Raw genomic sequence first — 22,981 nt, 5'->3', positions numbered from 1 at the left:
GAAAGTTCCATGAGTTGTGAGCTTATAAATTTATAACTATTAATAAGTGTACAAATTTCTGTGGGTTTCGTGTGGCGAAATAAACGTAATATTTAATTATAGAATAAATGAAACACTGTATATTTTTCAAGATTTATTTTTGCATGGCATGCGTCGTCCATTTGAAAAATGCTTCAAACGAAAAAGGCGGTCCATGGGTAGTGAATAAATAGTTTATATATTAGCATACTTATACAACAGAATGGGCAGAAAGACAATATTTAAAGCTATATATACAAAAGCCCAAGATACAGTTATGGCAGAGACATTTATTAATAAAATTTAAATAATCTTAGAAAATTTTAAGTCACCTGAGATACATTGGATATTTTTCTTTACTTGACACATCTTACATCCTACTTATAAAGTATCAGTCGACTTTGAGTAGTATACTATAATTACTGGCTATGAATTATATTTGCTATATTGATATCTCAATCTGGATTAAAACTACTTGAGTTTGGATGTTCAGTGCACTGCCACTCATCACTGCCGTCGGAACATTCGAGAAATCCGTTACAAACGCTAGATGCAGGCAAACATTCACCAAGTGGGCACCGGAAACCTCTACATGTGTCGTGTGTTTTATGAAGAACTCTTTTGTTTTCAGCGGCTTCCAAATCTGAGTAGAAATCTTCGTTGGAGCTATCATCGCTTAAAGAGAATGTTTCATTTTTTACAGGTGTGTAGGTCGCCATAATGTTGTCTATCCAGTCGATGTAGTGGGAAACTTTAGTATACACACCCGGTCTGTCCGCCCGCGCGCATCCATATCCATTACTCGTGACACCGTAGATGTACCACTTATCTGACTCCTGGAATAACAAAAATAATGTTAAAATTAGAAAAAATGGTCGATATTGTAATATTTTCCAGTAAAAGTACAGTAATTAAAGGTCGCCAGCGTCACTAGAAGTTTTAAAGGCTGAAAAGGTGAAAGGTCAGGAATATACCGGGGCCGGCCTGTTGGATGAATTGGTAATTCTACTTTCTGTATTAAGCCTTTTTATTCTTTTAATTATAGGCCGCCTTTGTACTCTTGTGTACGTCTACTACAAGCAACTTTTAAAAATTTTCCTTGCTTAGTATAATTTTAAAATGTTGTAATGTTTCTACAGATTTAATTAATAAAATTACGTAAATCAATTAAGGTACCGTAAAGGTATGATGTATCCATGTTAACACACGATGCATATAATTAAAATAATGTTTAGTTCAGACTTATATGTTAAAATATTAAAACATTGTAAGTTATAGATATATCTTATTATAGAATGAAATTTCGTGAAATTCACTTCAATTACCTAAGTTTTTTCAAAATACTAGATAATAAATATTTTTAGAATTTTTCGTTAAGTAATAATTTTCTTTTTCTGATAGTCAGAGGGAACCTGGGAACCTAGTGTTAAGACACTCTGTTCCCATTAAGTGACATTTTCTTTAATTGCCAAATAAAAATCATTGAAAATTTAGGCTGTCGTAGCTCGAAGCACTGTGTGACAGCGTTCCACTGTAATTGCAATGGTTGTGAATTTACCAATGTCTTCAAAGCCCAAGCAAACGATGTTTCGGATAGCCACTAGTGAACAACAAAAGTAGATACCTGACACATGAGTGGCCCTCCTGAGTCCCCGAGACAGGCGTCACGACCGCCGCGCTCGTAGCCCGCGCAGAACATGTCGTCAGTGACACGGTACAACGGCAACAATCTAGTACGTCGTCGGCATTCCGCTGTTGAAATTACTGGTAGCTCGACCTCTTGCAACGTGTCGGCTAAAAATTAATAATATTAAATTAATATTTTAATTGTTTCAATTGTATACTTAGATTGTTTTATTATTTTAATATTTACATCGTGAAATTGCTAGAATATACTTACGAAAAACTCTTTCATGCTCATATAATTGTCCCCAACCAACTACAGTACAGTGGTGCCCGGCCGGGGGCTGCGCCCGCGACGGGGGCAGGCACGCTGGCCTGAGGCGGGCGTGTAGAGCGAGCGGGTCTATACGCAACAGCGCTATGTCATTTCTAAAGCCACGCGGTGCATAGCGGGGGTGCAACACCACTTGTCTGACACGCGCTACTCGCTCCCAGGGGCCTCGGGGCCATGCGCCGCGACGTAATGCCCCCAGTCTGGCGACCCAATGAGCTTCAGTCGCTCTGTGTAAATAATATGGAAAATGTCATGCTAATAGATCTTTTCAATGTTAAAATATTAATATTATAAGGTTATTAAAGCCATCATGGCGCAGTGGAATAACGACTGATTGTAAGGGTTGTTGGTTTTTTTTTTTTTTAGATATCAAAGACGACGATGACTTTGTTTTTTTTTTTTAGATCTTAGACCATTTTAAAGGGCATCAAGTCCCCTAAAACGCACCGGACAGAAAATACCCTAGCTACGCCACTGCAGCGAGGAGACATCTTTGCGCAAAGCGCCCTAAACGGGCGTCTACGGCGCCCTTTTTATCCGGCGCCCCTGGGCGGTCGCCCAGGCTCGCCCTACCCTAACGCCGCTAGTGGTTGTGGGTTTTATCCCTCAGGTAATAGTAATTATTTACATATCTGCACGAACCAAAAATAGCGCGACATTTATTTACGCCATTTAAAGTGTTGAATGTCCCATACATTACGGATAGCGGAGAACTGACAGTCACTGAGTACCAGTGAATGAAGGATGAAGCGTAAAGCTGAAGAAAATCAAAAGTATAATTAGAAGGTATAACCTATGTATAACCTAGGTATAACCTAACGTGTAACCTATGTTTACTTACTGGTAAAAGCAGTGGCTAGCAGAGAGGAGCCACTCAGCTGATATCAGCGTAGCGCCGCATTGGAAGTCCCCGTCGCGGTACAGCGCCGCCTGCCACGGCCACGCGCCCGCCGCCGCTCCGCCGCCGCCCACCACCCTGCCCCACCGCACGCGCTCGTGATTAACTGCCCTAACCAACACAACGCCACCGATACCCAACTGCGTACTTCGCTCATAGTTACTTAAGTTTCTATGCAATCCCACGAGATACTTTATAGATAGCTAGATATTAAAATTCTCAATGGCTATTCAAAATTATTTTTACTTAATTTAATTTTTTTTTAACTTTTAGATCATTGATAGTATTGCCTTACATTTTTTATGACACATTTGTATGACTTATTGAAGTTTTCTCACCTAGGCGTTTGGGCATCTGCATGTGGTCGTATACCGCAGTCCAGATCTTTGCAACGAACTCTTAAAGCCCTGTGACGAGCACAAGTTGATCGCTTAAACGTAAGGCGAGTATCAGCAGCGCGAGCGTGAGCGTTGTGCCACACCTCCCAATAACCTTCTGAGCTCAGTTTACGGCCTTCTCTAGCCTCACGTACCCATGGTGAGTCACTGAAACAGTCGATGTTCTTTTAATGTATAAGAAGTACATAATATTTACAACAAAAATACATTCAAAAATAAGTTCAAATACTGGGTTGTCAGAAATTGTTCCTTATCTGTTCCGTGATGATATCCGGAATCCATCACTAAGCAAAACCGCAAAAATAAAAGAAAGGCTTAAACGATGGATTCCGATGGAAGTTTTATTGGTACTCAAAACTCTATTTTATAATATTAAAATAATTGTAATAATTTTTACTCACTGGAACGTCATCGCTCGACATACAGCTTTACCTAAATCAGGTAACTTAAGCGTACTGTGAGCTTGTGATACCACATCCTCAAAGTTCTCAACACACAGTCTACCCCAAACGCCCCGCTTACGCACCATCACAAAACCTTAAAAAAAATATTATATAAAATTATAATGTTGGCAATAAATAGATCTTATAAGTACTGCCTTTTACTAACCTTCTTCATTATAAGGAATGACTTCATTGTTTTCTATATTGTCGCCTAAAGCGACGCAACTTTTTTCATCATCGCCCAGAGGACAATCTGGTATACCATCACATACCTTGACCGTTTCAACGCACTGCCGAGCGTTAGCACATACAAATTGGCCCTCTTTGCACCATTCTGCAAAATTATCGTTATTAGTATACTTGTCCAATACTTTAAGAATATATAAAAAAAATAAGATAATATAACTATGAACTAACCACATTGATTTTCATCTGAATAGTCCCAGCAATCGACGAAACCATCGCAAATTTTTGATTGCGAGAATTCAGCGCGTAGATAATCTGCACAAGAGCATGAGCGTTCGTCCTCACCTCCTGGGCAATCTAATAATCTATTACATCGAGATGCCGCCGGTATACACATACCACTGGTACATAAGAACGAGCTTGTAGTGTTACATATTTCTGTAAAAAATATTGCTTAGTAATATAATAATAATATGGAAATAAATATGAAATAGATAAATTATTGAATATGTTTCATACCATTATTTTCTTTAACCACGTCATTTTCTTTTTCAAGTTTTGTAACAAATGGTTTACCATAAGTTTTTTCTGGTTTTCCTATATTATTGTCATCTTCTTTTGAATGTTGAACTTTGTTATAAGATTTTGTTAATATTTTAAATCCTGCTTGATTAAGAGTATAGCTAGATGGAATAGCTTTAGTGGAAATGATTCCGCCGGGAGCTCGAAATAAACTGTTGTTTTTATAATCAGAGATAGTGGCAAGGCTTGCTAACTGTCGTAGCTTATCCATCGTTAAAGTACTTGTTTGATTGCTGGGTATTTCTAGTACGACGTCTGGTTCTAAAGCAAGTTCGTATGCAGGAAGATGTTGTGTTTTGTTAGCTTGTTTGCTACTTACGCTCCCTGTAACGTGATATGAAACTCTATAAGTTCCATTTGGAATTATTAATTTCTCAGTGTTATCCTGAAATTTGTTATCATGAGTGTAAATAAAATCGTCTTTAGATTTCGGTAATCTATTACCACTTGGAGTAGGATTGCTTGGTGAATCTAAGCGCGTTATTGAATCGCTTAAAACAGAAGAAACTGTATCATCTGCTACAACATCACTAAGACTTGTAGAGATAGTAACTATCTCAGAAGCCTGTGGAATGTTTTCAGATAAGTCGTGAATTACGTCATCAATATTGTCATGGTCAATAACTGTATCGGTATCATCTATGAAACTTCGTTTGTTTTCCTTTGTAGCTTGAGCTTCAATTTTTGGTCGAGGACGCAGTGGTCTGTTGATACCTAAATTAGATTTAGCTGGCATTAAAGTAATCACCCTGGCAGTGGTAGTTTCAAGTTCTTCATCTAATACAACTTCTACGGATCCCATTTCACTTCGATCTTCGCTTTCTTCACTTGCTATATTGACGAAATCACTCTTTGGCTCTTCTACTGCATGAGGAGTCGATATTTCAATTGGCTTGTTAGAAGTATTCTGAGAATATCTTTTTATTAAATCTGTAAGATTTCGTAAAATAGATATTTTATTTGGAAATTTAGGAGTTGTACTAGGAGAAATGGCTTCATTTTTCGTTATGATCGCCTGCAATGTATCATTATAATATTTTTGTGGAGATAATTTTATTTGAGTTTCATTAGTGTTTGTGGAAGTATTAACTAATTCCCAAGTATGATGAGGTAAGCTTGTTGGGGGTATAATAGATACTTTGTTGTTAGGACGTTTAGTTGTGTTATCGGCTTTAGTATTGTTAGTTTTATTTTCTAAAGGTTTTTTCGTTGAAATTTCGGCAGCCATATCTATATTAGGACTAGTTGAGGTCTTTGTTTGTTCTGTTACAGTTGAAGTTCTTATTGAAGTGCTAATGATTTTGTTAGTTGTGGTTAGATTTTGCTTCTTGACTATCGATGAACCTTCTATAGAGACCTTTTCAGTATTATTGTCATTTTGATCAAATTGCACAATATTTATTGCAACAGATGTTGTTTTATCTTTTGGCGGTCTTTCAACAGGCTTACCATCATTATAATCATTTATTGATGTATTTTCATTCACTACTTCTACAACACCGCTTATTTTATCAACTGGTAGAGGATGTGGCTTGGGAAAGCTAGACCCTAAAGTTTCCATATCTTTTAATGGAGGTGAAAAAGCTGGTAGTGTAAAGCTTGTGTAAACTGGACTAGGTATATACACGTCGGCGGCTAACTGTGGATCAATATTGTACAATCCTGATGGTATACGCGTCGTTTTTTCAATTTGCTTTTTAATAGGTTCAGGATTTAGCATACTCTCTAATAACCCCACATCTTCAATAACTTCCGCTACGCCTATCCTGTCTTTCGCTTCGTGATCAACTATATCCTTATTTAGTACAGTAGATTGTTCACTAGTTACCTCGTAGTAAGGACGTGTTATTGGTCTCCAGGGTTCATTATCAATTACATGAGGAACTGTAAATAAAGTGTCGATTTTTGGCAAATCTTTATCGTGGTTTTCGTTCGTTAAAAGGTCAAATAAAATTTGAGATACATTTTTTGTCGTTGTTGGAATACTGGTAGTCGAAGTTGGTGTTGTTTTTGTATTTGGGCCTGATTTTGTTGTTGTTGGTAATGCATGTGAAGATTCGCGTATATTTATATCTTTATCTCTATTTGAAATTGATTCTATCTTTGGCTTTATGTTGAAAGACGACTTTATAGTGAAAGGCTTGTTCTTTGGCGTAGTAGAAGATAATCGTTTAACAGTAGTATTTCTAGTTGGAATAGATTTTGTTGTAGGAGCTTTAGTCGTTGTAGTTGTTTTAGAAGTGGGAACTGGCTTATGATTCAATTTTTCGTCATGTCGACTTTGAGTTGCATGTTTATTTTCTGTTATATCAGCTTCGGTTTTTGTTATTTGAAAAGATCCTTGGACAACGGGTATGTTTTCAGTATCAATATCTGGTTCATCAGGATCATTTCTAGACTCTGGATTAGGTTTAACTGTGGTTTTTCGAACAACTCCTATCCTACTTTGTAAAGTTTTGTCTTTTGTGTTCGAAGGTAATATTTTTTGATTATTCATTGCCATACTTTCATTCATTGCTTCTTTTACAAACTGTTCTGAATGATACGTATGTTGTAAATCTCTTTTGATAACTATACTTGAAGAATCTATTTTAATTTGGCCAAAAGCTGGATGCTTTGAAATTAGATCTTGTACTAATATGCCCTTTAATGTTTCTTCTATATTGGTGACAGAACTGAAAATCAAAAGTATACCATAAATGAATAGGCTGTCGTGGTGCAGTGGTACAAGGATATGTCTGTAACGGGATGGTGGTGGGTTCGATTTCCACTTCGAGAAATGTATTATTATTTATTTATACATTTTGGTCTGGCACCAAAGCGAAAGCCCGACATTGAGTTCCATTACTCAACATATAATGCCTCGAAAAATTCACAAACACTAGTTTCTTAGAAAGAAGAGTGAAAACTAAAGAGAAGCTGAATAAAATAAATAAATAAAATAGAACAATTAACATTAAAATTAATAAAATTAGCGCAATAATATGGAGGCTAACGTAGGATAGAGAGTATTGAAAGGTTACCTTGGTATTTTTCTTCTATCGAGGTAGAGTTTAAAATGTACATCAAGACGTCTATCGCCAAATCCTGTAACTAAAGCCCCAGCAAAAGCTTGTCGTAGTCCTGAAGGTGCGCTATAGACTTGGCGTAGTGACGCCCCATATCGCCTCGCGCGTTCACGCCATGCGGGGCTTCCTGGAACGCCGCCATACACATCTCCTCTTGTAACTCTAAATGTACCTTCAAATGTCATTATTGCTGAAAAAAAGTCGACAAATATTTTCTTTATATTTTATACCTTCATTAAGTTACGTAAATCAAGTTGTATTAGTAAGAAATACAATTTAAATTTCAAAGTGATAAATTTTACTTACGTTCGCCGTTATCAGGTCGCAGTGCACCCATGTAGAAAGCTAGTGCAGCCACAGCCAGGACGGCCACAGCGGCCAACAGGGCCCCGCCGACCAAAGCAGCGGAACACAGCCCGCCGCTCCGGCCACTGCTCGGGGCACGAGCATATCCTCCCCCCGCAAATCTGTATTCGCTCTATGAACAAAAATTATTAGATAGATATTATATATAGATATTATTATTAGATTTTAAAAAATGTACAATTTATCATTTTAAATGTATTGTTATATTTAAACAGATTGTCTGTTTGTTAGTTTGTCCGTACAAGCGCATCTTGGAAAGTACTGGATGCATTTGAATAAAACTTTTTATTGTAGAGCTATTAGACCTGGACAAAATGTAGGCTCCGATTGATTTTGAAGGATGGCACAGTGTGATATAGCACCGTTATAGTCCAGCCAGTTTGAATATGGTTTGGTGGTAAAAAGAAGTCGTGTATCTATCTTAAAGGTCATAAATGTATATAACATATTAATTTACTACTACATAAGAGCAAGCTTGTCGGTAGTATTTAAACTCACTCTTTCAACTGTAGTTGAATAAATTCCAACGAACTTCGAACTTCCGAATTACCTAATTATTGCTATTAGTTTTTCTCGTACTTATAATAAAAAGTTATTAGGCTAAACTAATAATAAGACTAATAAAAATATTTAGTTAACATAAAACGTAGTAAAGTCATTTAAATATGCCTACAATGACATAATGATCATAATTTGAAATATAAGTTATGATATAAATGTAGCATTATACAAATTCATGTCATCGTTGGATGCCGGCGTCGGAAATTGGCAGAGAGAGAGAGGCTCGAGCCTCGGTCATTATCGTGCCATGCCGATGGGAACAGGCATAGCTGGACAGGCGTAGGTACCCGTGTCGCCGGCGGTGGGCCTTTCATTGTTTTATTTGCCCTTAGGGCTAGCCAATCATCATGCCTAACATTTATCACTAACGAATCACAAATAGTATTATTTGTAAACTATTTCAGGTATTTCTTCTTTGAAAAAGTTATACGCTATAATATGCTTATAATAATTATCATATTTATATATTTTAAATATAAAAAATAAATATACAACAACATAAGGTCCCACCGAGATTTGAACTCGGATCGTTGGATTCAAAGTCCAAAGTGCTAACCATTACACCATGGGACCTGTATAAAAGCGTACTGAAAATTTATTTATGATTGAAAGTTATACCTGGAGTTAAATTTTATTAATTGTTTTCTACTCTTAAATAACTCAAATATTAATTTTTATTTGTAATCATAATATGTAAACCCAATTAAAGATATTGTATTTTCCTAAATAAAGATTCCATAATGAATAATAAATTATTTAATAGTAATTTACTTCACTGAATTTTATGTAAAAGGCAAGCCGACTAAAATTCTTGTAATGCATATCATTGTGATGGTTTTTGGTAGAGCACCGTAACGTTCTGAGGACGAGGGCCGAATTACGACGAGTCAAATATTTTGACTGTTTACTTTTTAAGTGGAATAATTATACTGTGGAAATGACGATCATTATGAAAGAGACATTTCGTTTTTTTTTACATCTCGGGCACATACAGGGGGATATCTTTATGTTGACGTAATGATATAAAAATTATACTCATAGGTTAATGGAGGTTGCAGTTAACTTTAGAAATTTACGTGTTTAAGTACCGTTTAATTTAAGACCGTCGTGGTGCAGTGGTACAAGCGTGTGATTATAAATTCGACGGTTGTGAGGTTGATTTGTAAATCAAAAATACAAGATGATGATACAAGTTTCCGTATGTTCATTTACCTAAACATGTAATACATTCAAGACCGATAGCAAGAAATAAAAGCACATTTTAAATACTTACATAAACATAAATGCAACTAATGTATTTATTTGAAAATGTATTAATTCTTTATTTTAGACTAAACGAAATTCTGAATACGTGTGTGGTCTTGAGGGAAAACAAAACGTTATTTCCAATTATATAAGTGACTATATTAAAGCTACTTTTTATTAATTTTTACATTTCATATCAAAGAATGATAAATAATAAAATGATTATAGTTATAGTAAATTTATTCTATATAAATTTAGATAGATATAAGTATAGATAGATAGTTTGAATCAATACAAAAGTACAGGAAGAAAAAACCTTGTCTATATTAAATTTAATTACTTAGCGAACGAAATCCAATGATTGGTACATCCTTTACAAACTCGTTAGATTCTAGTCACGTTTGGATTGACTACATTTGAACCTCGGTAACCTATTTTAACAAAAACTTCCAACGGACATCTTCCAAAATATGTTCCAATTGTTCAGATGTTATGGTTGCAATTTGCGAGGTCGTTTTAAAACATTCGTCTTTTAAATTTCAATTTTAAAATAAATCTTTAGAGAGTAATAAACATCTGTATAGCTCCTCGGCCAGTGACCCCTAAAATACAATCTTTTTTGTATTGTTGTTTTTAATTGCCATTATAACTCACAACCGCAAGTCACAACGTATCTTCTTTGAATTTATAATTGCGAAGAATACTCGTACATTTCTTTCAGAAACGTTATGCACTTCGCATTATAAAACTTAACGTAACTTACAAAAACTTAAGAAAAAAAAACTTGTTTGAAAGAAGAAATAAAACTTAAAGAGAGATAAAAAAAAAAACAAGGTCCCACCGAGATTTGAACTCGGATCGCTGGATTCAGAGTCCAGAGTGCTAACCATTACACCATGGGACCGCTGCTAGGTGTGTTCAAATTAAAGTAATAAATGTGAAATTTCTTTGTAACGATTATTTTTGATCTCCTGCTGTAGATCATATTTAAAATTTATATTAAGATTTAAATAATTTATTGCAACGTACCTAAATCCTAATAAAAATAAACATTTTTTTAATAATATTAAAACTGGCTACAAAAATGTGATTATAGTAAAATTCATCTACTCTCCGTTCCTCCTCACGTGGACCTAAAAACCTAATAAATTATAGTCATTAGAAATTTTTATGGAATCAGGACATTTCTGATTATGAAATATTGATCATATCAGGGATTCGTCATCAATCATTGAGAACGGTAACAGGTAAGTACAGCTTGAGCATATTCCCAATCGCCCCACAAAGGAGTCTAGTCTATCGTTAGGGAAGTAAAACACAGTTCATATACAATTTGCATGTGCCGATATAATTTGATCTATTACTCGGTTCGCATGTCGAGTGCTAATTTTACGCTCACTTACACCGATGATACAAATTGCATACACTTGGAAATTGAGTTGACACCAATGCCATTGTGCTATTCACATAGGTACGCCATAAACAAACAGACTTATAAATCGATATACTATAGTTAAATATTTTTTTCTCGACGTTATATTTTTTGTCCGAGTACCAAGGGCAGGTTAATAAGTATCTATAATATTTATTAAAAAAGATTTAATTTTGACTGAAAGTCATAAATAATGAAATTCATAAGTATCATTTACTATTTATTATATATTTCCTGTCGTGGATAAATTAGGCATACAGAATCTAGCACCGCCCGCCATTTTCGAGACATTGCAAGGCTGAAGTCACACGCTACTCCGACAAAGATATCACGACTCCTAGTGCGAGGAGGAGGATATCGAACTCTTTAAAACATGCTCTACATTACTTTCGAACACTATTACTTTTAGCTTTAAGCTACATCAATCAAATTTTCCTAAATCACCGTCCCGTCTTCGATATAGCTACATTTGTCTAATTGATATATAATTGTGGAAGTTCTCGAGAAGATTCAGACTATAGTGCCGGTCACGGTTCGTTCTCGTCTCATATTGTTGTATGAGAAATATTCTTATATGCGTAATGGGATTGGAACTTGACCGCAACGATAATATTGAATGCTCTCAGTTTCTCATACTGAAATTCGACCAAGAACTAACCTCCCTTATAAACAAACTTATTAGCCAACTTTAACAAAGACTCTTTTTTCTGAGAAAAATAACCTTTTGTGAGAGCAGATAATTTACTTTCATAGAACGTTATCGACCAACTTCCAAAGTTTTGAGTCAGGCGAATGTTCCGGGCAAGTTGCCAGACATTTACGGCGTCTTCCCCAAGCCTATGAAGTGAACTGTAGAGTAGGCCACATAGAATTATATAAATATTCTTTTGTTATTTACGTATACGTACCTAGGTGGTACATACCTACATACTTGTATAGTAATTTTGAGCAGTATTTTTCATTAATATTTTTTTTATATAAAGCTTAACATGTATAATTTTGTTTTAATAACATTTAAAAAAATACATATATTTTTTGGCAGATGTATATTTAAACATTGCGTATATGTAGTATGTATAATCTGTGGCAATGAAAATATAACATAATACATTTGCTCGAGTGGGAATCGAGCCCACAACCTGTCGCAAACTTGTACGCCACGCCTACGCCACGACTCGGCTTATACATGAAAACCACTTTAAATATCTTATTAATTCATTTTTGCCTATTCTAAGACATGTCGAGATGGGCGGTTGAATTAGATATACACCTTTATTACAAGCATACATATACAATTCCATAAATTGTATTTGATGTGGTAATACATGTTACTAATATATTTTATTCAACAATGTTATATTTACTACTATTAGGAACTAATGAAATAAACAAGAGTCAGGTACAAAAATGCCTAAAAATAAAATCGTTGAGACTCTTAACGATATTTCTTTAATAAGAAAATAAACAATAAAGTTGTGAATAGGAAAAATAAATAAGCAGTGTCCATATAAATAGACGACTATAACATTATGCAGTCATGTACTTTATTTCAAGATGCATAACCCGTAATACTCTTGCAGGTAAAACTGGGCGACCTTGCGGTGTATGACCTCATGGGATAGAGTTGCAGGGTACCTTGTGTTTAATGAAACATCCCTTAGAGAATACCAGGTATATTAATATTGCCTTTTTTTAAATATGTAGAATTTTGTTTGATACAGTAAGTAAAATTTAAATTTGATTGATAACAAAAATTTACGGTCATAGAGACAAAAAGATTGAAGAAGAACAATGACCAATAAAACACTAATAATTAATATTGAACTTAAAAGTTTATTGAAACGAAATACTAATGCGAAAACAGCCTGCATGTATTTTCAAAGAGTTGTTCATACGTTTTCATTAACACTGAGAATACACGATGCCGAGGCTTCTTTGATTTACGATTCGCCAATGAGGCAATTAAAAAAGGTACTGAAGTGTTTACTCGTACAATTACTCAGCAAGGTTCCTCCAGGTCATGGGTGAGAGCCATGAGCACGTAATAATTTTGACGCAGCTACTAACATGTTAGTCATGGTAACATTGGGGGCTATTTTACCGATGAGAGATATCATGAAGCATCATAGTATTGATTATTTATAATTTATTACTCACTGACTTCAAGATACAATACTTATTAATTATGAACTGAGGAATAAAAGGAATAAAGAGTTAAGGGTTATAACATCCCAAGAATTTTTGATGATGTATTTTCGTTTCATTTCCTCGTTTTATTATGTTCGAACATCTAAATGATCGTTAAAAGGATATATGGTAAAAGATCAGACAGCCCGACCTTCTTCTGACCGCCACATCGTGATTACACGAACTTACACGTAACATAATTATCTATTTATAACAAATATTTTTAGACAGGAAATATAATTGTGACAAATAACTGAGGGTCCTCGTACAGAATACGTAATACAATATTATTGTAACCGATTATTGAAAATTGTCACTTAAATGCTTGCTTTTTTTAGCATTGCGCTATATCCTGCATATAAAAGGCTTAGTACAGAAAACCTAAAATCAATAGACCCCATTCTCCGCATTCCGCCCGAAGCCGACACAATGTGTATTATTTAGCAAAGTCAAAGCCCCATTTTCGAACATTGTTTCTAATATAAGTACTTGTATATAGACGGTAAGTGTGTTAAATCTGTTAATCGGTGATTAATATATTATATCTAAATATTTTTTAATAGACCATAAGCAGGTGTAAAATTTTATGATAAATCTTAATTTTAAACTTGAATATCACCTCATAACTTGAATCATCATCTAATACAACCAAGCTAGCAAAGCACGCTTCGTAGTACATTTCTGTTTTTATTACAATTATGCAGAATGTGTTACATGTGTTATATGTAAAGTATGGCGTTCGACACCATTAACTTCATCTGTATACAACGGTAGTAAGCCGTAAAGAATGTAGGTGCATAAAAATGAGGAATGCAGCGCAAATAACCACTCCATCAGCTCGACATGAGATAGACCATTGATTACTATAATGACGCGTCTATTTCTCCGCAGTCACATTCTTGCTACCAGATTGTCCAACCATCTTGTCTTTATAAACAATGACAATATGTAACAGTATATATCATTTTAATGGTCGTCAGAGCTTGTCTATGGTTCAAATTGTACCATTCACGGAACATTCCATAAGGAATACTGTTATTGAAAATATCTGTATCTACTATAGAGACGTTATTCCGTCGTAAGCTATTTATTTAGTCGTGGCCACAAATTATGGCAATAATTACGTTAAAAAAAAATGAAATATTACGTTCAAAGAAAGCAACAAACAAGTTATCCCTGAAAGAACTGTATTTATAATAATTTTAAAAATTGAAAACAAAATATATTAAAGCTTATAAAATTATTATCTTCCAAATACCATAAAATATACCATAATATCTTGGAGTTGTTATAGTGTTACCAAAAGCGCGCGCTGGCTTCGAGCCAGTGTGTCAAGTAACGGTACTCGTCACGGCGCCGCTCGCAGGCGGCAGGCGTACGATACGCTCCACCACGCTAACTCCAGGATAAAGCTATGATCTAAAATATAGTATAAGGTTAGATAAGTCGAATATCTCATGAGGCTTAACGCATATAATTTAAAAAAATCTATGATTAATATCTAAACAGTAAATAGATTTCACGTAATATTAATCCTTTTAATTAATAACCCTCTTTCAATACAAATAATATGCTTTTGCTGTATTGCCAGAGCGAAGAAATAAAAATATAAATAAATAATAAATTATTCCCCCCAGATCGAGCCGGCGGCCTAAAAGTCCTTGAAGTAAATATATGTTTAATTATTCCTATTTCACAGTTACTGTACGTCTAGTCTTTTGTTTTCTTTAAAAAAAAATCATTACGTCACTAAGTCAACATAGCGTAAATTGCAGAATTGCCTTTTAACAAAAACCAATAGACGCTTATATAGAACAAAAAAATATTTACAGTGAACAATAAAAACAATCTTAAAAAAAAGAAAAGAAAAAAAATTTATCAGCTTTATTATTTACACGCGAGGGGTGAAAGAGAAACGTACATAACGCGTTAAAGCTTCTATGAGAAACAAATTTAAACTTTCGTTCATTCGGCCACTTTTTCCGGCATTTGTCAAGTCACCCATGAACAATTCCAAAAATGTAGGTCACCTTTAAACACATAATACTTTGAGAGTAATGACGAAACATGGAATCTCTTCCATGGTCCATACCGCAAGACATTCGCCTGTTATTTTAAAATATTGTTAATAATAGAATTATATATATACCAACTAATACACAAAAAATAAATAGTTCAAATAGTTCACGTAAATTTTACGTTTAAATAACAAATCAATTTATTTGTATTAATTTAGTAACGTTCTTGTCAACAATTTTATAAGACAGAATTCTACATTCTACAAACAACGCCAAATTAAGCATTTGTAAGGCTTGTATTTTATTAATTAAAGATTAAGGCCCTAGACCCAAGGTCTAATGGGTGTAGGTCAAGGACTCGGCCGTTGACCGGCGTTCATCAATAAAGAGAGAGTTGAGGTTGTTTCGTTATTTTTGAAAACCTTATTACTATGTTCAAATTACATTTAATAATACATATTTTATATAGAACATTTTGATACTCATTCTCCTTTAGAAAGTTAAAATTAGACATATTATGTAGATCTAGGTATTTACGTTTAAATAATAACTTTAAAACAACAAAAAAAAATGGAGCATATAATAACGATAACTTCTACGTTATCATTTTGGTTTATTTAATATTTTATACTTTGTTTATGTTATAGAGCAAATTTTTATATAGCTTAAAAATCTTGCTATTTAAGTTTAATAAATTATTTTAAGGCACAATACCAACGCCGAAAAAATATGAGAGAAGATATTCCTTATATATGTGACAGGTACTTAAGAAATGCCCCAATGCATTACAAAATAAGTAACATAAGTCATTAATTGTGTTTGAAATACATATTGTATTACATTTATAATACGAAGTATTTATATATTATTTTCGCAGAAGTAAGAAAATTATCACTATTTTAGTCATTCTTTAAATAAATTATTTTTTGCATTATCCCGCATAGCAGGGTAGACAGAGAGAACCTACAGTTAAGACTCTTACTCCTTTCCCCACTATTCGGGGTATTTCGTGCTCAGTGATGTAACTCAACACCGTGATAGGAAATTAAGCTATTATTTGGGATGTGACGATGCACAGCATCTGTGAGAGGGCGCTGTATACTTCCCTTTGATTATCCAATGATTTTCACTTCCGGTTGCTGTCTTCGACCAATCAGCGATCGCCGGAAGTCACGTGGTCTCAGGTGGTAGGGCGCCGGAACGTATAATAGGCGACACTACGCTTCTTACCTCATAGCGTCGTTATTTCCCATTAGAGTAACATCGTTTAAAAGTGAAAGTGCTGTGGTAAGTGTAGTGTTGGAGGTGGAATTTCTTCACATCGTGAACCGGATTTCTATATCGGGCTTACTCCTGGAAAGGCCTCCAGCAAAGATGTTCATCCTCATCAAGAGAATTTGCTTTTGTGAAATTCAAAGGTAACAAAATGGACAACGGGTGAGTCATTTGAATCTCTTGTGTAACAAGTTTCTACATGCATGTAATACTGTTCTATTGCTTGGTATTATATATACCAATACTGCAGTGGATTCTGAGCTTACCGAACACGGCTGTATTATAACCTACAATAAGGTTAGGTATATGTCTCAGATTTTCAGCAGTTATGGCCCAATTTTATTCAACTCCCGTTAGTTGAATAAAATCCCATTGCAAAAAGCAAGAGGACTCATCGCTTGTTTAACGCTCTTGGAGACGTTCTCGGCATGTCATGCGATGTAAACGGAGTTTACTAAATAAATCGGTTTTCACCGAGTTTACTTAGTTGTATTATCCATTAATATACTACCTTCGTTTAAATACGATAAATTCGTTAGGAGCGTATCCTGAGCGAGTTATCAAATATATAAAAAATTCTGTTCTCCTCATATATATCAGGGAAGCGGATTATTTAATAGTTGCCAGTTGTCAAAACCAGATGGCGTTGCCTGTCACTCTGACGTGACACCGATCGATGACAATCAGAAATGGGATCGGAACAAGCTCCGGTCCCAACCACCTTATTCTGCGACACAAGTCTGTCTAATTTTAGATAAATCTTTTTTATTTATTTGTAATAGGATAATTACTAACGTTGTTGAAATGTTATAATCGCTGGGAGCGTATCCTAAGCGAGTTAACGAATAACAATGGATAAATCTGCGTGGGACTTTCTTTTGGCTTCTTTTGACAATTGCAGGCGAATACTCGGAAGAACTAGACACAAGGATTCGAAGACAATTTCAAAGCCTCCTGGCAGGAAAAGTGTTTCAAACACGGAATATCGGAGGTTCATTTTCTCAATCCTGGAGGAGTGAGGATAAAAGCATTGTGGATTTGTGCTTATTCATGGTTACTGCCATCGCTGTGAACGTCATAACATTTAGCAATGGGCTCCATAGTATTTAGCAATCACGGGATCTTCTGTATGGCCTCTTTGGCAAAAGTTCTAGCCAGTCACCTTATCTTAGTTGCCTTAAGAGGGACTCGGTATTACTTGACATAAGGTATGTCCAACTATTTAAAGTGCATTTATCCGTACATTAGAATTTAAAAAAGCTCGGTATTATTTTAATGCTCTCAATTGTACGGGAGGGGGGCAGTTATAAGGAGGCTGCCTCTGAGCGTATCGGAGGCAGTGGCTGATGGTTTGGGCTCCGTAGGCCCTTCCCGGTTTAATCGCGGGAATGCATCTAGCCATTTACCTCCATGCCACCAATAATCCTTTTCCAAGATTATTTGAAGCAGTTAGACCTTCGTCAACCGTACATGCATCAAAAATTGAGAAGCATGCGTTGAGTATGAAACTCTAGCACGTTTAATTATACATTAGCAATTGTCAAGTATCAGTGCATACCGGATATCGGAAGTATGGAGTGAGAACCCGCCGACGGGTAACACAAGCCCAGAACTTAGTACAAGGGTGTTGCATGATTGTTAGTAATTTTATTTAAATGTAACCGTATCTTCCTGTATACATTGTGTTAAGAAATACGGAGGCTGCCTATGGGTATATCGGAAACGGGTGTAGATGGTTTGGGGGCTCTGAAAACTCTTTTCGACTTAATAATGAGCATTCTCCATATCGTGTCTGGCTTTATCCAATAAGAATTTTCAAGAGGTTCGAGAAAGCAAGGATAGAAAATGTTCGACTCACGTTCTACAACTGATAAAGCAAACCAATAGGATATGGATGGTTGAGTAATGGATAAAAAGAAGCAATGTGTCAAAACTAAATTAAAAAACTGACTAAAATAGCGGGTTCAATAATTATAAAAAGTCGCCGAAAGTTTCTTTGGGCTAATTTGGCATTACCCTTGTGCAAGTGAGTGCACATCCCCGCGAGTGCCGCGGCAAAAGTATTTTATAGCTGACGTACTATATAATAGATACCGTACATCCCTGTGGTGCATTCGAGTAGCCATCAGAATTGAAGCTGATGTAGTGGAAGAAATCTATAATCCATCTAGAAGAAAAGAATCCAGCTAGAAAATGCGACGGCGACTGATGTTAGTATTTGGAAAAAGAAGTAAAATTTGCATCTAGCAAGAGTAAGAAGCAGGAGAAGGAGGAAAAGAAGGCAGCTAAATAATTCAGAAGGCAAATCAAGACCAAATTAAAGTCGCCAGTTGAGCGGCTTATTAATGTAGTTGTTAGATATGACAAAATATGAAATGCGAGAATTACAGGCGACAACCTTTTATCACTAAGTTGTAGGATACGACAAAGTATGATACACAATAATATTGCAAAAAGACTATCAAGAAGTTTCATTCGTTTTTTGTAACTTTGGTTCCAAAGCTGAGGAAAGCTAATGAAAATAATCGTCTTCATAGGACATGAGGGCTGTGTAAAGGTAGTTACATAATATATACCTTGGCAATATCCACGTGCGTAACGTAGATATTCCGCCGCATATTGCCATGAGTTTTGCATAAATTGAACCTGGCTAGCGAGGTATACACAATACAATAACAATAACAATATGGCGGAGAGCATGTTGGATGTTTACGACATCATTAAGTCCGGGGAAGTCGGACGCTTAAATTGAGTACATCTGTATTTAAATCGTATATTTTGACACTGTGAAGTTGCTCCTAAAAGCGAATTTCAGAGAGTGAACTATTTTAGTTCTAAAATACAGCTAAGAAGCGATAATTGAAATATTATAAAATTGATACCTTTATATGTAAATGTATAGTAGTATCAATTACTTATAACTTTATTACACTTGGAAGAATGATATAATCATTAGTCGGCCTGAATTTTGTTGAAAAACTAATGAGCTCATAAACTCACATTTTCTAACGCATCGTATATCAAGTACAGTTTGCTTCAAAACTGTACCTAAGTAGCAGATAGGACATTCATATCATGAATTGTCGGTCTGGTTGCGGATCGGGTAAGCATTCATTGATGCTTTTGTGAAGTTGTAATACTCAAAGTATGTGATAATGAAATCAAGTCTTAAATTTTACAAATGCGTTCAAAGGTTTGACCAGTATAAGAATATATTATTGGGCTAAGTACATAATATTTTATAGAGCATTCTATTAAATACTCTAGTGTTATAAATATGTTGTACTAATGGCATCAATTACAAGGTAAAAATTAACTTGGGTAACTACTTCATCATCATCATCATCAGCCTGTCCTCGTCCACTGCTGGACGTGGGCCTCTCCAATGGCGCGCCGCTGGGCTCTATCTTCGGCTCTCTGCATCCGGCCGTTGCCGCCACCTTGCGGACATCGTCACCCCATCTAGCGGGAAGACGGTCTTTAATTACGCTTGCCAAGGCGTGGTGTCCACTCTAGAACGCGTCTACTTACTATAAATTTATTATAGTTGTTAAAGAAGGAAGTATGGAGTTGGTTGCCGGTTCTATCTACGACCTGCTGTCTGAGCCGGAGATGGTTTCCAATAGACCGGACGACATTTTCATTGTCATTTCGATCCTGCTCGTACCTACTTCTAACATCATATTTCGTTTAGAAATATTTTGGTGAAACAGGTGACCTGTCGAAAATTACGCTCTAGAGACGGTGGTGTCATCCTAAGAAAAATGTTTTTCTAGGTTTTACATTAAGAAACTAGCTAGACCACCGGAAACAGGCTACAAAAGGTAACAATTTTGTTGTGTAACTTAGAGATGAGGCTACGCAAGGGCTTCATGAATAATAATCAATACTTATATAAACAGGTTATTAAATTATTATCAAAAGAAGTAAGCACGTCTAGCTTTATTATTTAGACGGTTATGAAAGCTTCCTTTTCTACTCATGCTTATCAGCGACTTGCAAAACATCTTCTAAAATTTGTTTGTATGCAGATTATAAGTAAATCTAATAATTGAAGTTAGATTATTTTGGCTCAGCTTCCGGCAGAGCGATTATTAATTGAATTAAAAAATTAAGCAATTAACAATTTGCTTATAAATAAAACAATGTTACTCATGTTTTTTTGTGGTTTTACAGATCAATTTATCTGAATGTATCAGAATCAGTTTATACAATCATTCTGATTTAGATCACATAGCGTCGTGCGTGGTCACCAGGAGTTATAAACACGTCTCTCACAGATGCTGTGCATCGTCACATCCCAAATAATAGTACAAGTTTTACATAACAATAAAACTTGTATTATTGTGGAGAGACGATGCACAGCATCATTTTAAGGCTCCTGGTGAGAATCTGCTATGAGGTAAGAAGCGTAGTGTCGCCTATTATACGTTCCGGCGCCCTACCACCTGAGACCACGTGACTTCCGGCGATCGCTGATTGGTCGAAGACAGCAACCGGAAGTGAAAATCATTGGATAATCAAAGGGAAGTATACAGCGCCCTCTCACAGATGCTGTGCATCGTCTCTCCACAATAATACAAGTTTTATTGTTATGTAAAACTTGTACTATTAATAGCTTTGTAGCACTGCGCCACAACGGCCGTAATTAATAATCGTTTTAAAATGTATTTATTTATTATTATTGAAACTTATTTTTTTTACATGAATTTGTTATTTAATACTATATAAGATAATAGAAGATTAGTTATTTAATACAATACTGATTAATGAAATACCTTAATCTAACGCATCTCTCACAAAAAATAAACAACTAATAGAACAATCGTTAACCTTTTATTTATTACTGTTCAATTGTACAATTATTTATTGTAGAGATGCATCAAGGAGTTTATAATTGATAAGCTACCTTTTTGCAAGGTTGCAAATGGATTTTTATTTAGGTTATTGAAAAGCAATACCGTTCAATATCACCTTTAGAATAATAAAAAAATCTTTAAATAATAGTGATTTGTAAAAGCTAAAAAAATAATAATAAGAATAGTCAAAAAATATATTTTTAAATAAAAGTAAAAAAGAAATTAAATATCAATTTGCAGAGCTAACATTTCGTGTTAGTAGAATACGTATATACGTACACGCTATACGTACGTACGAATATGTTGATGCATGATTCTATGCTTAAATAATATTTATTAGTATTAAACTTTATTTATAAGCGTATAAATAATTTAGATTAATAAATTTATACTGATTATACATAAAATAATGTTTTATCTAGATAAAAAGAACGTTAACATTAAAAAAGTAAATTGTCTCATTATAAAACCATATTTTAATAAAGTAAAAATAAGATATGTCATTAAAATGTTGTGCTGCCATGTTAAGCCTCTTATTAAAAAAAATATCTCTGCACTTAACGCATATATAAAGCAAATAACAACATTAATTTATCTGACGATTTCACAGTTGCGTTAATAATTAAGGGAGGCAATAACGAGTAAAAAATATATTTTATCAAAATTTTAAGTAAATGTACATTTAATTAGATTTAAGAATCACATTTAGTTTCGTTTCTTTAAATTATTGTAGTGGCAAATTTAACAATTAAATAATATAAGATGCAAATAATTTAATGTTATTATTATAAAAAGTGAACGCACGGTTTCACTAATTAAAATATCATAAAACTCATAAGTTTTTAAAGGAAATATTTATTTAAACTTTCTGTTATAATAAACTAAATATTAATTGAATTAAATTCTTGATATATGGCGTTTCGAGCATGCCAAAATTAAATCTTATAATATTCTTTTAATAATAGAGCCAGACGTAACGTCTGATGATGGCTCGATGTCAACTCCGGGGAATTAATTATTTTTATTTTAGGTAGGTACTAGTTTTTAGTATATGCTTTAAATTTTCCGAATCACCACGCAATCTCCCGAATATTCCTTTTTTAAAAAAAAAAATGGAATATTCTCACTGATACTGTTACTACCAGATATTATAAAGCGTGAGGCTTTCTGTGATGAGAAAAACGTTAGTGACTGGTTGAGTAATGACTAATTGATAACAACTTGCTTGAAAAAGACACATCATCCATCCATCAGCGGAGTCCAGTTGTAGTTTTTGCTTGTTGTTCTATTCCAAAAAGAAAGGTTTTAGAACAGAGAGAGGAACAGTTAATTAAGTTGTTGACTCTATACTCGCTCGACCAATGAACTCTGATCGGTCAAGAGCCTCGTATTGTGGACTGTATGCTCATTATTATTTGCCTCTTATTCATTTTATTTGTTAAGTTTATGACTGGCGCAGATCCTTTCTTGAAGTACACTATTACTCAC

General features: G+C 34.7%; 1 protein-coding gene and 2 non-coding genes across 4 annotated transcripts in view; all 3 read right to left on the bottom strand.

Moving 5' to 3' along the window:
- Positions 1-120: 120 nt before the first annotated feature.
- The window catches only part of LOC146535603 (uncharacterized), a 36,231-nt gene continuing 13,370 nt past the window's right edge, over positions 121-22,981 (bottom strand). Inside the window, exons 3-13 of one of the 2 annotated variants that reach the window (XM_085191986.1) lie at positions 7,857-8,028; positions 7,506-7,740; positions 4,420-7,157; positions 4,132-4,338; positions 3,881-4,048; positions 3,673-3,808; positions 3,212-3,418; positions 2,817-2,984; positions 1,919-2,202; positions 1,643-1,812; positions 121-854 (exon numbers count right to left, since the gene is read on the bottom strand). In XM_085191986.1, the coding sequence (XP_085048112.1) occupies positions 474-854; positions 1,643-1,812; positions 1,919-2,202; positions 2,817-2,984; positions 3,212-3,418; positions 3,673-3,808; positions 3,881-4,048; positions 4,132-4,338; positions 4,420-7,157; positions 7,506-7,740; positions 7,857-8,028 (4,866 nt within the window). In that variant the 3' untranslated portion in view covers positions 121-473. The remainder of the gene's footprint in view (positions 855-1,642; positions 1,813-1,918; positions 2,203-2,816; positions 2,985-3,211; positions 3,419-3,672; positions 3,809-3,880; positions 4,049-4,131; positions 4,339-4,419; positions 7,158-7,505; positions 7,741-7,856; positions 8,029-22,981) is intronic. The other variant, XM_085191987.1, reaches the window with a different exon arrangement.
- Positions 8,979-9,050, bottom strand: TRNAQ-UUG (transfer RNA glutamine (anticodon UUG)). Its single transcript has one exon. It is a non-coding gene; the product is annotated as a tRNA-Gln (tRNA).
- TRNAQ-CUG (transfer RNA glutamine (anticodon CUG)) lies at positions 10,555-10,626 on the bottom strand. Its single transcript has one exon. It is a non-coding gene; the product is annotated as a tRNA-Gln (tRNA).

Source organism: Heliconius melpomene, chromosome 10 (genome assembly GCF_056956725.1).
Source record: "Heliconius melpomene rosina isolate 202511_hmr_F chromosome 10, ASM5695672v1, whole genome shotgun sequence".
Classification (NCBI taxonomy): Eukaryota; Metazoa; Arthropoda; class Insecta; order Lepidoptera; family Nymphalidae; genus Heliconius; species Heliconius melpomene.
Note: the sequence above shows the minus strand (reverse complement) of the source record. Positions and strands in the feature narration are given on the sequence as shown.